The 17733-nt window shown below is 38.6% G+C and overlaps 1 protein-coding gene across 1 annotated transcript in view; it reads right to left on the minus strand.

Moving 5' to 3' along the window:
* DNAH7 (dynein axonemal heavy chain 7) overlaps nt 1–17733 on the minus strand; it is a 339933-nt gene that overhangs the window by 13727 nt on the left and 308473 nt on the right. The window contains exons 63-65 of the mRNA XM_077154513.1: nt 16168–16345; nt 1943–2046; nt 742–952 (exon numbers count right to left, since the gene is read on the minus strand). Coding sequence (XP_077010628.1) covers nt 746–952; nt 1943–2046; nt 16168–16345 — 489 coding nt within the window. The 3' untranslated portion in view covers nt 742–745. The remainder of the gene's footprint in view (nt 1–741; nt 953–1942; nt 2047–16167; nt 16346–17733) is intronic.

The raw sequence follows: 17733 nt of genomic DNA on the forward strand, positions 1-17733 counted from the left end.
ACGAGGGCTCTTAACAGTTGCTGCTAGTATTTTGTTAGGGTTCCACCAGTATTTAGTTTTCACATAATTCTAATGTATAGTTTTGAGTCTTACTAGACAATCTGAATTCCACTACATTTCTGTTTGGCTCCAACATTCCATTTTAGCTTGACCAGTCTAATTTAACATGTGTTTGTTGGAGGTCATTAATGTTACGTGTACAATGCTGTCACTGTGTGACATCCATATGAATTTTGGTGTATATCACATTGCATTCAATCAGCTGTGATTATGCTTAGAAATACTATAACTAGATGCAGTGTGAAATTTTTCCATTAACAGTAAGTCAGTGGCTTAAATGTGATTATGGTCCTGCAAGGTGATACTTGCTAAAATATCTAAACTTTCTTTGTTGTAACTAAATCATTTTTTATTAAACATATAAAGCTGGAAATGATCAAATGCTGTGGGTTTTTTTTTCATTGTCAACAGTGGTGTGTCATTTTATGTATGTTCCTAATGCTTACGGAACTCTCCCAAAATAAAATTATTCAAAAAGAGCAGTGTGTTTTCTTTAGTCTTTATTTCAGAATATTTCTATACACTGAGTTATGAATCATTTTAAATTTAACCTGCATTGGCACATAAATACATTCATAATTAAGTATAACTCTAGTCATACTGACTTAAATTGTTTTAAAAGTAAAATATACTTTCTTCTCAACCATCCAAAAAGAAATAGGGACAGGGTAATGGCATCACCTGGTTATGAATTAAGTTGACATAGCAGCGCTACACCCCGTCCAATCCAGTGCTCCTTGGGCTGATCGGAGGGAAGAATCATGGCAATCACAAAATTTGTTGAATGGCCAGTGGTGGATAACGTGCCTCTCCGCTCACTTGTCTTATACAGTGGAGCAACATAACTTGGTCGTTTTGGTATATCTACTCTTTTACAGGGCTTCAGCCACATCTGGGGGGAAAAAAAGTGTATAAGCACCTTTAGCCAATACTATTTTATTTACTTATATTTGAACTTAATATTGTATTGTCAGAGTATGGTCAGTTATGTCTGCTAATTTTGTTACTCAGATAGGTTTTATTTTTATCAGCCATGCTGCCATTGCTCAAAACATTTTTTTAAAACTCTCAGAACTGTCTTCAGAACAGGGTTAGAAACCAAATCAATAAAATTTGTCTACATCAGTCTCACCAACCCTGTCAAAAAGCAAATTACCCAGCTATTCATCCCCTCCTGCTTTAGGATTCAAGCCTCTATTTCTCCCACGTAACTGTGGAATCCATATTCATTGTAAGAGGGATTCACAAAGCAGTTCTGCAGATACAGCTACAATATAACGACATTCTCAAATTGGTTGTATTTCATTTCAACCCAAGAGTAATTTTCCTAATGAGAAGTTTTATTTCTTATTAGCTAATTTCCTTAAACAGTAGAATCATAATCCATTTATAAATTCCTACTGCTACTAACTGCAAGCTACTTCCATGTGAAAGAAAAACAGCTCAATCCCAATCAGTTCCTAAAACTGGCACAAATTGCCCTTCTGACTTTCAATTTGGGTTTCATATTTGAAACTTGTTTTCTGTCCACATTATCTAGTGTATATGGCAGGCTTCTTCAGATGTCAGTCTTGCTGCTCTGAAGGATTTGTCTTTGAACTCCTCTCAGAGCCCCCCAAATGGAATTTATCTAAGTCCTAAAACCTATGGTTTTATCACACCATCTAATACCTGCCCTTCAAATTGTGTGAAAATTTATCCAGTCACTTTCTCATAATGCTGTAACATGGTAACTTAATTGTGTTTAAATAGCTTAATCTGCCCATGCTGAAGATAGATAGAGGCCTAGAAAATGTGACTAATTAGGCAGAAGGTTTTCATATAGGAATCTGTGTATGTGTGTATTATAATAGCATCCCATATATCATTTAAAAATACTAACCACAGGCATTGTATCATAAAGAATTTTGGGATGCGATTCTGCAAGTTTCTTGATCTTCCTATTCCAGGAAGCTCCATCCAAAAACAATCCATGAATGAAAACACCTAAATTGTAAAAGAACCAGGTTAGTACAATACTAAATAAGCATGTTCATTGGGTTCCGAATCTGAAATCCCTGCTTATGAATACCATGCAGGCAATAATAGGTTAGCAACATAGGCCTTGTTCTGTAACAAAAGCCATTTTCAAAGTGCTTTGTTTTAACCACATATTTCAAGAAATATCTATACTTTGCCTAACGTAATGCAGTAATAGAGTTAGGTATGGAAGGCATAAGATGAAAGGAATTTCTAATTAGCCAATGGGAAGTCCTCAGTTCATGTGAACGTTGTATTAAATTTGTTTTTTTAATTGGCTAATAATTATATGTTGTCAAATGCCATGAAATCTGCAAGCAGTCAGTGTAATTATAGGGATTCCAGTGACTACTAGGCAGCATATGAACAAAATACTTTTCTGCAAATCTCTAATGTATGAGAGTTCAATCTCCAATCTCTTTTAGAATTTATCCTCCTTGCCAAGACCACTCCTTAAGACATATAGAACTCGCTCTGGAATATAATATTATAAACAGCTGAAGAGGAACACGAATAAGAGATGAATGAAAAAGTCATGGCATGTGTAAAGCCTCCCACACTGAATATGAATTTCATCTACACATGAAAATATTCATTATAGTTGTAGCACAAATGTGAAGGGAAGCAATGTGGAATGTAGAAAGACTAGGCTTTAGTTCCTAATTTGCAGTGTGACCTTGAGCAACTCCTTTAACCTCAAAGCTTGTCCGGTTATTTGTAAAACAATACCACCTGCTTTGTCTACCCTGCAGAGTTGCTTAGAATCAAATTAGCTAATAAAGGTGAGAGCACTTTGTAAAGCAGTATATAGAGTATTATATCCACTGGAGCCATGGCATTTAATAGGATGGAAATGTCCTTTATCTGTGCTGCCCAATATGGTAGCCACTAGCTACATGTGGCTTTTAAGGACTTGAAATGTGGTTAGCGTGCCTGAAGGACTGAATTTTGATTTTATTTAATTTTAAAGTTAAAAAGTCATACATAGATAGCTCTGCAATGGATGCTGGAGGGAAGACTTATTTTTTCTCCCTTCTGGGTTTTAACTGATGGAAAGAATAAATTGGAATAAAACAACTTTTATTAATTGGCAAGGCATTTCTCTGGTAACTGGTGGAGGAGTAGAAATTGGAAAGAAAAAAGCCAGTTCTAGCCCAAGTTGTTTACAGGTGAGATCAAAATCCCCAGCACCCCACACACACCAGAGCCCCGGTCATCCCACCCCCACTGATGACCTGTGCATGCACCCAAATACCCCTAAAGATTGGGAGAAAGATCAAAGGAGAAGGTGGAGTTATAACAGAGAAGACAGGATTTAACAAATGAGTATAACTGTTGAATCATATTGATAGTTCTTTTAGTCTCCAATGTCTTGGAGCAACTAGAAGGAAAAACCTAAAATTATAGTATTGTAATCCATATCAAACTCTGAAATCTGTTCTCTAACTAACTGTTGCAGAGTGCTTTGAAATTTATTATTTTGTATGATATTTTTACAATTAAAAAAATTGTAAGTGGCATTAAAATAAAAATAATTTAAATTAAAAAAAATAATTAAAAAATGATGAACAAATGGCTAGGTTAATGATGGGCCAGGCTTCTATGGTTGGAATAAATGATTAGGTACTGTATTAGTAGGGTTCTCCAGGGTAACAGAACCAACAGGAGCTATCTGTATATATGAGATTTTATAAAAGTGTCTCACACAACTGTGGAGATGCACAAGTCCAAATTCCATAGGGCAGGCCGTGAGCTGACAGCTCCAAGAGTTTCAGTGCATCCCCCAGGAGAAGCTGGCTGGCTAAAGTGGTAGAGATTCTTCTGTCTTCTCCTTTAAAGCCTTAAACTGATTAGAATAAATGACACTAAGTGCAGAAGAGTCCCCTTGGCTGACTGCAGATGTCATCAGCCATCGATGCAAGTCAGTGCGCTAATGATTTAATAAACCAGTCTTTGCAGTAATAGCCAGGCTAGTGTTTCCTTGATCACACAAACGGGCAGCATCACCTGGCCAAGTTGACACAAGAACTTAACCATAACAGGTGTAACTTAACACTTGTCTCAATGATCTTTTACCCCACGCATCTATTGTTTTTGAATGTGTTTCTGCCATAAAACTGATTAAAAATTAAATATTAAAGAGGAGTACAATAAAATGTAGTTTAAAATGCTGGATTAGATACCATGAATTTGTAGTGGACTCAAGCAGCAGGATTTTTAGAATTTCCATGGAAACAACTGAAAGTCTGTTATGTGCCAGACACTCAGGTATACTGAGGAAAAAAGGGTGGAGACAGACAAGGACACTGCCCTCTTGGTACTTGCGTTGTTGTAGGGGAGACAGACAATTAAGAAGGATAGAAATCATTACAGAGCACGACCAACGCACTGATGTTGATGAGAAGGTTGTAAGAATACAAAGGTGGAGTGGGGCTTTAATAGATAAGACTGTTGAAATAGGAGAGGGGTGAAGTCATCAACATGGCGATGTAAATAAACAGCTACTGAAAATCTCTCCCTAGAGATTCAACATTAAAAAAAAAAAGGTCAATTCCGAATTGTTCAGGACTCTGGAGGAAAAAAGACTGGAAGAGGACCCTACCAATGCCGAACTGAAGAAAGAGAAAATGTCAGGTAGGAACCTCCATCTCAGACTGGCCAGTCCTCTCCCATGTCCCACACTCAGTCTCACACAGTATGTGAGGGGCACAGTACAGCAGCCAAGATCTCTCCCTCTGGGGACACAATATAAATTCTCTCACAGCAATGAAACAGACCCCCACTGTTTGGAGACCTGGGACAAAGAGGAGGACATTTCAAGGCCCTGGTAAGTGAGGGACAAAAAGTCTGAGAATATGTGGGCAGAGACTGAGTTTCCAGCCCTGGGTTCGAAAGCCCTTTCCCCAGTGCTGAGGAAAACAGCAGTGGGTGTCTGATCCTTGCCTGGGCTTCAGCTAAAAACTAGGATGGCTAGGAGAGTCCTCTGCCACAGGTAAAATGGGGGACACAGTCCCACACTGAGGCAGACTTTGGCCAGCAAAGTGAGGGCACAGGAACCCTACATTTCCAGCTCCACCTGGTCTGATGCAGCCTGTGGCCCAAAGGCAAATGGCTTCTGAGGGTGATTAAGTGACTGAACAGCGCTTCTGCTGGGCAGACCAGAAAGTGCAAGGGAATTGAAGGACTTTGCAGAGACTTTCTATATATCCCAGGCCCATAAGAGCTGGTCTAGACTCCCTGCATGAGAACCCACTCCTGTTTTGGCTGAGAAATACGCTTGAACCAACTGTTAAAGCAGGGTCCTAAAACAAACCCAGGTCTTGTGGGCTGGTAAAAAACAAAGCATCACTGTGAGACAGCAGACGTGTTTTACCCACAAAGAGAGACCTTCCTGTGATGCCCAATGCCTACCCCCCATTCACAGAGGCAGGCCACCATGGGTACCTAGTACTGGGGGGAGACTGGGGGGCAGAGCCAATCTGACAACTGGCCAGTGAGACAGATGAGCAGATAGAGAACAAAGCCAACCAACAAGAAAACCCTAGGCAAAAGAGATAAAACAACCTCCAGAATAAACTAACTAAGAAAATAAGCTGCCTCAACATGAGCAAAAAATCACAACTTATATCAGGAAGTACAAAGATACGGCCAACCAAAGGAACAAAGTAATACCTCAACAGAGATACAGAAGTTGAAACAACTAATTAAAGATGTTCAAATAAATCTAAATTAAATAAAAAGTCAAATCAATGAGGTGAAGGAAAAAGTGGCAAAAGAGATGAACATATAAAGAAGACACTGGGTGGCCATACAGAAGGACTCAAGAACTTGAAAAAACAAATGGCAGAACTTACGGGCATGAAATGTGTAACAGAAGAAATGAAAAACACAATGGAGACATAAAATAGCACACTGGAAGTGGCAGGAGAAAAGATTAGTGAACCAAAACAGAGACATCTGAAATCTTACACACAAAAGAACAGATAGGGAGCCTTTTTGTAGCGCCATGAGAAAGCAAGCAGATACCACCATGTTCAACATGTGCCCTTCCAGCTGAGAGAGAAACGTTGAATGCCACTGGCCTCTTGAGCAAAGGTGTCTTTCCCTGGATGCTTTAGAATAGACATTTCTATAGACTTGTTTTAATTGGGACATTTTCTTGACCTTGGAACTATAAACTAGCAACTTATAAAATTCCCCTTTTTAAAAGCCGTTCCATTTCTGGTATATTGCATTCCGGCAGCTAGCAAACTGGAACAGATTTTGGTACCAGAGAGTGAGGTGCTGCTGTGGTTTGCAAATGCCAAACATGTTGGAACAGCTTTTTAAATGGATAAGTGGAAGATTTTTTTTTTAATGGATAAGTGGAAGATAAGTGGAGGAGTTGTGAGAAACTTGACAGAGAAGGTCTGGAATGCTTTGAAGAGACTGTTGGTAGAAATATAGACTATAAAGATACCTCTGACCAGGCTCTAGACAGACATGAGGTGTGTGTTATTGCAGACTGGAAAGAAGGCAATCCTTGTTTTAGAATGGCAGATAATCTAGTGGCTTTGGATGGAAGGCTTAACTAGTAGCATTAGCTGGAAGGCAGATTTTAAAAGCCATGAACTTGGATATTTAGCAGAAGACATTTCCAAATTAAATGTGGAAAGCACAGCATGGTTTCTCCTCGCAGCTTATAGTGAAATGCAACAGGAAAGAGATAAACTAAGAACTGAACTCTTGAGTACAAAGACACCAGAAACTGAAGTTCTGGAAAATTCTAGGCCTCCAGAAAGGGAGACCCCAGAGAACAGTGCCCCACATGAGGATTTAACCAAATGTGGAACCAGCCAGTTATTTCAGAGAAAGCCAGGATCAGACATGGAGTTATCCAGGAAGAATTTGTGGAAACTCCTTATTTCTGGTGGGCACAATCTGAGGCTACTGCATAGAAAACCAATGAAAGTGTTGCAGAATCTGTATAAATAGAGTCACTGCCAGTTGGGAATGAGGGTGACAGAGAAGGGACACATTGGAGGAAAAATAACTTCAGAGGCAACGCCATGGAGGTTGGGGTCTGAAGTTAAGAAGCCTCGGGCCAGGAGAATGGACCCACCCAAGCATGTGGAGAGGGTGAGTTTGCCCTAAAGACAGAGGATGGGCCTTCCACCTCATTGCAGTGGAAGAGTGGTGTCACTTCAGGCCTTGGAGAGGGTGAAGCACATTCCTTGGGTTTGGAGAGAGCCTGGTTGCCACCACATGGAGGGGTTTAGCATGTGCCCCGGAGATGTGCAACCCCAATCCTTGGAGAGGGCGGAGCCAAGAAAAAGGTGGCCTCCCCAAAGTCCCCCAAAGTTGTGTTCAGAGGAGGCAGGCCTCTGCATTAGCCCTTGGAAAGGGTGGGACTGCTGCTTTCTAAAGCCCAGAAGATAAATGACTCTCAGACTTTGAAATCTTATGAACTTTGCCCTGCAGATTTTCAAAACTGCTTGGACCTGATGACCCCTGTGTTCCTTCATCCCTGCGTAAATGAGTATATGTGTCTTATGACTGTTTCCCTTTGTAGGTTGGCAGTAAATAACTTGTTCTGAGTTTTACAAGTCCAGAGCCAGAGGAGAATTTTGCCTTAGGACAAACCATATCTGTAACTGACTTTGATGAGATTTTATACTGTTTCTAACTTTGTATTATATTTGTATTGTTACTGAAATGGTTTAAGGCTTTCTGATATTTTTGTGGAATGAATGCATTTTGCATTTGGAAAGAACATGTCTTTTGAGGGTCCAAAGGGTAGAATGTGCTGGTTTGAGTCTGCGGTGGACCCCAGAAAAGCTATGTCCTTTAATCCTCATTCAATATTGCATTTTGAATGTTCCCATGGAGATGTGACCCACCCAATTGTGGGTGGTAACTTTGATCAGATAGCTTCCATGGAGTTGTGACTCCACCCATGAATCACAGAGAGGAAATATTTTGGAGAGAGTCCCTTTTTCAGAGCCATGAGAAAGCCAGCAGATGCCACCATGTTCGCCATGTGCCCTTCCAGCTGAGAGAGAAATGTTGAATGCCATCAGCCTTCTTGAACCAAGGTATCTTTCTCTGGATACCTTAGATTAGACATTTCTATAGACTTGCTTTAATTGGAACATTTTCTCAGCCTTAGAACTGTAAACTAGCAACTTATTAAATTTTCCCTTTTAAAAACCATTCCATTTCTGGTATATTGCATTTTGGCAGCTAGCAAACTAGGACAGCCACCTTAGTTAAGCTTAACAAACTGCAACAGTTTATTATCAAGGTCATAAAATGGCAACCTCAGTTGAGCAGAACAAACTCTACAACAATTTATTACCAAAGTCACGTGGTAGCCACATCAGTTGAGCAGAACAGATTCTACTAATTTAATTTTCCCTTTCAGTAATGTGGGACAGAAATCCCAAGATGAGCTGGGACCCGACATCAAGGGATTGAGAAAACATTCTCAACCAAAAGGGGGAAGAGACAAATGAGAAAAAAGTCAAGTGGCAGTGACTGAGAGATTTCAGAGGTGAGAGGTTATCCTAGAGCCTATTTTTATGCATTATACAGATACCCCTTTTTAATTTATGGTATATTGGAGTAGCTAGAGGAAAGTACCTGAAACTGTAGAGCTGTGTTCCAGTAGACTTGTTTCTTAAAGATGATTGTATAATGACACAGCTTTTACAATGTGACTCTGTGAATGTGAAAACCTTGTGTCTGATGATAATTTTATCTAGAGTACAGGAAGATGAGTAAAAAAAATGGATAAAAAATAAATAATAGGGGGGGACAAAGGCTAAAATAAATTGGGTAGATGGAAATATTAGTGATCAATGAGAGGGAGGGTTAAGGGGAATAGTACGTATGAGATTTTTCTTTTTCTTTTTTATTTCTTTTTTTTGGAGTGATGCAAATGTTCAAAAAAATGATCATGGTGATGAATATACAACTAGGTGATGCTACTGTAAGCCATTAATTGTATACCATCTATGAATGTTTGTATGTTAAGAATGTTTGTATGTTTCAATGTTAAGTTTTATCAATAAAAATATTATTTTTTTAAAATAAATTCTAAAAGACAAATTCTAAAAGAGCTGCAACACTCAATAAAAATATTATTAACAAAAAAAAAAAGAACAGATAGGGAAAAGAAAAATTTGAGCAGGGTCATGGAACTGGATGGCAACATGAAGTGCATAAATGTACATGTTATGGGTATCCTAAGAGAAGAGAAGGGAAAAGAGGCAGAAGCAATAATACAGGAAATACTCACTGAAAACTTACCAACTCTTATGACAGATATAAGATTACAGGTCCAGGAAGCACAGCAGAATAGATTCAAATAGAACCTATGCCAAGACACTAATCAGACTGTCAAATGCCAAAGGCAAACAGAGAATTCTGAAAGCAGCAAGAGAAAAGTAATCCATCACATACAAGGGAAGCTCGATAAGACTAAGTGTGGATCTCTCAGCAGAAGCCATGGAGGTGAGAAGGCAGTGGTATGATATATTTAAGATACTAAAGGAGAAAACTGTCAACCAAGATTTCTATATCTGGCAAAATTGTACTGGTTTGAAACTGCTGTGTACCCCAGAAAAGCCATGTTCTTTAATCCTGATTCAATATTTTAGGGTGAGAACTTTTGATTAGGTTGTTTCTATGGAGATGTAACCAACCCAATTGGGGGGTAGGGTGGGATTTTTTATTAAGTGGCTTCCATGAAGATGTGTCTCCACTCACTCAAGGTGGGTCTTAATCCACTTACTGAAGTCCTTTAAGAGGGAACCAATTTGAAAATGCTTCAGAGCCAATGCAGACAGAGACATTTGGAAATGCAGAAGGAAAATGCCCCCAGGGAAGCTATTTGAAACCAGGAGCCAAAGGACCAACAGACACCAGCTACGTACCTTCCCAGATCAGCCCTTCTTGAGTTAAAGTATCTTTCTCTAGATGCCTTAGTTTGGACATGTTTATGGCCTTAGAACTGTAAACTTGTAACTTAATACATTCCCTTTCTTAAAGTCAACCCATTTCTGGTATATTGCATTTCCAGCAGCATTAACAAACTAAAACAAAACAAAACAAAAAAAAATAAATGAGGGAGAGTTTAAAATACTTACAGATAAACTGACCCTGAGAAAGTCTGTGAACAAGAGATATACTTTACAAGAAATATTAAAGGGAGCACTATAGGCAGATAGGAAAAAACAGGAGAAAGTGGCTTAGAGAAGAGTATAGAACTGAAGATTAGCAGTAAGGGTAACTAATAAGGTAAAGACAGAGAGAGAAAATACAGATAAAATATGACAGATAAAATCCAAAAGACAAAATGGTAAAAGAAAATACTTTCTTCATGGTAATAACATTAAATATTAATGGATTAAACTAACTTATCAAAAGATTTAGACTGGCACAATGGGGTATTAAAAACTGATCCATCCATATACTGTCTGCAAGAGACTCACTTAAGACCCAAGGACAAAAACAGATTGAATGTGAAAGCCTGGAAAAAGATATTTTATGCAAACAACAATTAGAAAAGAGCCAAGGGAAGCCAAGAGATGAAAGCCAGCCCTTGAGAAGAAAAGTGAGGAACCCCCACAGGAACAGAGCCTGAAAACAATGTAGCCCAGGAGAAAGAGACCAGCAGATGCCAGACACATGACTACACAGCTGCATTTTCCTTCTGCATTTCCCTTCTGTTCCTGACCCATGGGCCTTCCTTGGATGCTTTAACTTGGATAATTTTATAGGCTTAGAACTGCAAAGTTATAACTTATTAAATACCCCTTTTTAAAAGCCATTCCAGTTCTGGTATATCGCATTATGGAAGCTTGTAAGTAACACAATGGTTAGTAGTAACACTGTAGTATTCTTTCATTAATTGTAACAAAGGCAATATACCAAAGCTAAATGTCAATAATGAGGAGGATATAATGGAGAAGTTTTAGATTCTTATTGTTTCTCTTCTTTTTTCTCTTCTTTGTGGAAGAAATGGAAATGTTCTCATGTATATTGTGCTGGTGAATGTGTAACTATGTGATTATAACATAAGAAAGTAGAATGGTGCAGCCCCTCTGGAGGGCAGTGTGGTGGTTCCACAGGAGGCTATGTATAGGGTTGATACATGATCCTGCAAGCCCTGTGTTTTAGTTTTCTAGCTGCCAGAATGCAATCTACCAGAAATGGAATGGCTTTTTAAAAGGGGAATTTAATAAGTTGCTAGTTCACTGTTCTAAGGCCATGAAAATTTCCCAGTTTAAGCAAATCCATAAAAATGTCCACACTGAGGCACCAACAAGAAGTTACCTTCACTCAGGAAAGGCCGATGACGTTCCGGGTTTCTCTCTCAACTGGAAAGGCAAATGGCAAACATGGTAATGTCTGCTGGCTTTCTCTCCAGGCCTCTCATGAAGCGCTCTGGGACACACATTCCTTCCTTATCGCCAAAGGTTTCTGTTGGCGTGGGCTCTCTGCTTCATAGCTCTTTCAAAAAAAATGCTCTCTTCTTTTAAAGGATTCCAGTAAACTAATCAAGACCCACCTGGAATGGGGTGAGTCACATCTCCCTCTAATCGAAGGTTACTATCCACAATTGGATGCGTCACATCTCTGTGGGGATAATCTAATCAAGTTTCCGACATACAGTGAATAGGGTCTAAAAGAAATGGCTGCCTCCACAAGATTGGATTAGGATTAGGAGCATTTCTGGTATATTGCATTCTGGCAGCTTTAGCAAACCAAAACAGGGACTAAGAGATCTCAAATAGAGTTGAGAGGTCATTCTGGAGGTCACTGTTATGCAACCTTTAGTGAGATATTTTAAACTATCACAGCATGCCAAGCCCCAAGCCCCAACCAACAGTATTCCTGAAAACCCTAAGGCATGGCCTGGGTTCTAACTCTCTATAATCATTTTTCTTAGTAAGTTTATCTTTTCAGAAACTTAAGACCTCCTGACTGATCCAAACCAGGTAAGTTCTGAAACCCAGAGGTCTCAGGCTCTTCAAGAATAACAACCAGATTCATTTCTCTACCCCAGAAGATCAACACCCCTTTCCAACACAAAGAAGTTAAAATGGTCATTGTACCGATACCCCTGAAGATTGAGAGAACGATCAAATGAGGGGAAGGAGGTGTAACGGAGAAATTAATATTTAACAAATGACTCTGACTGCTGACTCATTATATAGATATTTCTTTTTAGAGTCTGATGTTTTAGAGTAGCCAGAGGAAATATGTGAAGGTTGCTGAACTGTAATCTAGCAGCCCTGATCTTTAATAATGATTATATAACCATACTGAAAAAAAAATCAGTTGTCTCTGTATGGATCTACTTTTGGATATTATGTTTTGTTCCACTGATATATACAGATCTGTCAATATCACACTGTCTTAGTTAACCTACCTCTATTCTAACTCTTAAAATTGGGTAGATTGCAATACTTCCGGTCATTAAGTGGGAGGCATGGGGTATGAGATGTGTGCTTGTTTGAAACTGCTGTGTATCCAGAAAAGCCAACTTCTTTAATCCTGATTCAATATTGTTGGGTGGGATCTTTTTGATTAAGTTGTTCCCATGTAGATATGACCCACCCTGTGGGTAGTTGAGGGTGGGGCATTTTGATTAGGTGGTTTCCATGGAGATGTCTCCACCCTATTCAAGGTGGGGTTGCTTACTGGAGTCTTTTAAGAAGGAACCATTTCGGAAAAAGCTTCAGATCTGACACAGACATGGAAGTTTGGAGATGCAGAAAGAAATTGTCTCCAGGGAAGTCATTTGAAGAAGGAGTGGGAGAAAACTAGTAAACATCACCATGTGCCTTACCAGTTGAGAGAGCGCAACCCTGAATGTCACTGGCCCTTTCTTTTTTTTTTTTTATAGTATTTTAAAAACATTTTTATTATAAAATATAACATATATGCAAAAAGTCAATAAATTTCAAAGTACATTGCAGCAACTAATTATAGAACAGATTTCAGAGTTTGGTATGGGTTACGGTTCCACAGTTTCAGGTTTTTCCTTCCAGCTGCTCCAAGACACTGGAGACTGAAAGATAAATCAATACAATGATTCAGCAGTCATACTCATTTGTTAAACCCTATCTTCTCTGTGTAGCTCCTCTTTCTTTTTTGATCGTTCTCCTAGTCTTTAGGGATATTTAGGCTAAGCCCATTCTAACTTTCGCATGATGGAAAGGGGTGTCAATAATATGGGATAGGAGGATCGAACTAGTTGATGTTCTTGGAGAAACTGGTCCTTCTGGGTTTCAGGACTTATCTGGCTTAGGAACCATCTGGGGGGTGTAGGTTTCTGGAAAGTAATCTTAGTGTGTGAAACTTTTGCAGAGTGTCAGATAAAGTCCTAGGTGTTCTTTAGGATTAACAGGAATGATTTTGTTTGGGGTTTAGCAACCATGGTAATTAGCAATATCTAGCTGAAGCTTGAGTAAGAGTAAGTAATACTGGCCCTTTCTTGAGTCAAGGTATCTTCTCCTAGATACCTTAGTTTGGATGTTTTCATACCTTTAGAACTTAAAACTTACAACTTAATAAAGTCACCTTTTTAAAAGCCATTCCATTTCTTGTGTCTTGTATTCTGGGAGCATTAGCAAACCAAAACAGGATATATTGGGTTTTTCTTTTTTATTCTTTTTATTTCTTCTTCTGGAGTAATGCATGTTCTAAAAACGATCATGGCAATGAATACACAAGCATGTGATGATACTGTGAAAAACTGTATACTTTGGATGGATTGTATGGAGTATGAAGATATCTTAATAAAAACACATTTAAAAAAATACTGCCCATGGAGGGTCTTACTGATGAGCTAAAATTTAAGCTGAGATCTGAAGACTGAGAAGTGCACACCATGTTGAATCTGGGCTTAGGGATAGTGTGTACCAAGATCCCAAAGAGGAAAGAGCTTGAGGCATTCTAGGAACTGTCAGAATGGAAAGGTGGCACATGAGTAATGGTGAAATAGTACAGGTAGGCAGTACCTGGTCTCATAGTCATGGAAAAGAATCTGGATTTATTCTAACTACAATGGGAAAAGTATCTTTATTTATTTAGTTGTTTGGGTTTTCAAGGGAGCTAAGATCTAATGTGATCAGTTTACCTTTTAAGGAATGTATGTAGCTAATATATAAATTAAGGATTATAAGTGAGTAACAACACAAGTAGGGAAATAAGAAATTAGACTAGAGAAGAAATCTAGATAAAAATGGTGCTTGCAGGTGTGCAAGGATAGTTTAGTGGCAGAATTCTCACCTGCCATGCAGGAGACCCAAGTTTGATCCTTGGTTGATGCACTTCCCAAACAAACAAAACAAGTAAAGCAAACAAACAAAAAACAAACAAAAATTCAACAAATGGTGCTACAATAATGGGATACTCACATGGAAAAATAATGAAATGTGACCCTGCCATACAACATACAATAAAAAAAAATGGTGGTTCCAATAGGGTTATAGAAAAGTGACTGCATTTGATATGAGTATATAAGAGACTAGAAGAAGGAAGAAGAATCCATGGTTTTCTGACTGGATGGTGGCAACATCTATTGAGATTTATTGAAAGTGTTAGCTATCTAGAGACTTCAAAGTGGACATGTTAGGTGAGCAATTGGATATAGAGGTCTGGATCTCGGAGGAAAGATCTAGACTGGAGATTTAAATTTGGAGGACATAAGCAAGGAGGTATGTTTAACGACAGAGAAAAGGATAGGGTCATTTGGAGAAAGGATGTAAAGAGAAAACAGAAACAGTCCCAGGATGGAGTCTTGGGAACTTCAATAGTTAGAGGAGTAAAAGCCAGCCAAAAAGCATGAACATGACCATGGAGAAGAAGGAAATCAGGAAACGGTGATAGCCTAGAATCAGAATGACAATAATGTCTCTGGAAAGAGGAAGCTGTCAATAGGCTAAGATGAATACGGAAGAGAATTCATGGGATTTGTCAATGTAGAAGTCACTAGTAGCTGACAAGAACAGCATCAGTTCATTGGAGAGGATGAAAGGAAGATAGGAATTAGGAAATGAGAACCTGGAGCAGCATATAAAGACAATTGTTGAGAAATTTTGTTATAAAGGGGAACAGAGACATGGGAAAGTAGATGAGGGGATATGGATGTTAAGAAAAATGGAATTGTTCATTGAATTAAGATGGGAGATCCTAGAGCATTTTTGTATGCTGACAGGAATTATCCAATACCAAGAGAAATACTGTTCATTCTAGAAACAGAAAGTCCAGGTGAAGGAGTAAAGCACTTGAGAAGAAGAAAGAAAATGAAATAGGATCTGGCTCTCCAAGGGGTGCAGATATTGAAAGATTTATGGATTTGGTGGTGGTAAAAGTACTTTTCTGATAGCATCTTATTTTTTCAATGAAGGATGACATGGAATATGGGGGCAGAGTGAATTGGAAAGAAGTGATAAGTGGTCATTTTGGGAGTGGGAAAGCAAATTTCCCAAGGAACTGTTGTAAGGCTGCTTCATATTGTTGGAGCCCTTGAAATTTGTGAAAATCAATTTGAAGTAAAACCAATTGGCAGTGTAATGTATCATAGTAGGTTGTGCTTATATACCTCCTTGTTAGTATCTCCCACTAAAGTACAGGTTATTGAGGAGCAGGAGCCCATCGAAATTGCTAACTGTGATATTCCAAATGCCTCTTGAGTCCCCAAAACCAACATAAAATTATGGTTGATTATCCCATATATTATTAATTTGATGATTACTTTCTTCTGAACTTTTTATTAGAAATAATTTCAAACTTAACAAAATTTTGCAAAAATAAAAACAGTACAAGGGATATTCATATACCCTTTACTCAAATTCACCTATTGTTATCATTTTACCCCACTTTGCTTTATGGTTATCTATTTGTCTCTGTTTCTATGTCTCTTTCCCTGTCTATCTTTGACTCTGTGTCTCCACACATTTTTTTTCTTAACCACTTAAGGATAAGTTACAAACATTAGGATGCCTTTTGTAACAGGTGAGAAAATTAAGCAAGAATGTCATATTTTCATTCAGGGCCCAGATATGAGCCAATTCATACTGTCCCGGCACTTACCATCTTCGGGAGCATTCTTATATTCTTTGTCTTCCATTACTTCATAATCAAACCCAAGTAGATCAATGGGAATGGTGTATTTCCTGGCGTAGTTCTGCTGGGCACCAGTCAGGAAGGCTTGTGTGAAGAAGAAGCCAGAAAGCCAGAAGACGGGAGGAGGGCCAACCTCATACCATTGCTGTGAGAGCAAAACAAAGCATCCTAACAACAGAGACTTTCAACTATCTGAATGCAACACAGCTTAATAAAAGTTGACTGGCGGGCCGCGGTGGCTCAGCGGGCAAGAGTGCTTGCCTGCCATGCCGGAGGACCCCGGTTCGATTCCCGGCCCCAGCCCATGTAAAAAACAAACAAACAAACAAAATATAATAAAACAAGAAAATGTTTAAAGATGTTTCCCTTTCTTCCTCCCTTCCTTCCTTCCATCCTTCCTTCCTTCTCTGTCTTTAAAAAAAAAAAAAAAAAAAAAAGTTGACTAAAAGCATTTCTATTATTGTCTTTTAGGCTAACTAATGAATACGTTAACACTCTCAGGTATAACAAGCTATATTCTCAAGGTTTTAAAAACAAGTACTAAATTCAGTGCTGGTTCTGACTTCAATTTCATATCCATCATGTCAGCTTGGGAATCACAATACGCATGAGTGCAAATATAAATGGCTGTTTTATACACGCCCAATGGTCCTTCAGAAAAGCTCCATACTATATCGAGCAATTAGCATACATTGTTTCACCATACATCATGTTATATGATTGAAGAGATAACCATAAAATTTGGACAGAAAATAATGTTTTCTCACTTTTTTTCTTCCTAATAAGTCTTTAGTACCCAGTAGCATATTTCTTCGGGAGTTTTCCCTCCTACTGTACTAAATACAATGAAATTCAATATATGGAAATGCATTACTGTACAAGGGCCTCCGAGAAGAAGCAGGATAGAGAGAATTTCAGGTCTTTATGAATATCAAGATACTTGGATTATCTATTCACATCATAGCTTCTAATGATGAACTAGTTGAATATGACTTTAACTAAATAGTAAATTAGGGAAGTCAATTTGGAGGAAATGAATTTGAAAAACCTTTTCTTCATCTTTGAACAACAAACGGAATTCCTTATTCTGGCTGTAATCCAATAGAGGGCCTGTATTAGTCTTTTTGTCCCTGCAGAAATTTCCTCATAGGCAGTTCCTGATGCATTAGGTACAGTGTCTAGGAAGTTAATCGATAATTCTAATGGATATGACTGTTAATAAGAACATAAGTTAAGCTCCAGTATTACCAGAAAATTAGGAAGTAGGCTTCTGCCCACTCAATGTTCCCAAAACAATTAGCCATTGAGGTTATTACTGTCTTGGGCTGAACCTGTGAGCTGGTGATTTCATGACCTAGAAGACTGCTGAGAAAGGAAGAAATAATGCTTCTCACCAGCTTGTCTGTTTTTGTTTGTTTGTTTTCAACATGCTCTGCATGAGGTATCTATTTTTTTTTTACATGGGCAGGCACTGGATATGAACCTGGGTCTCTGGCATGGCAGGTGAGAACTCTGCCTGCTGAGCCACTGTGG

Source organism: Tamandua tetradactyla, chromosome 3 (genome assembly GCF_023851605.1).
Source record: "Tamandua tetradactyla isolate mTamTet1 chromosome 3, mTamTet1.pri, whole genome shotgun sequence".
Lineage (NCBI taxonomy): Eukaryota > Metazoa > Chordata > Mammalia > Pilosa > Myrmecophagidae > Tamandua > Tamandua tetradactyla.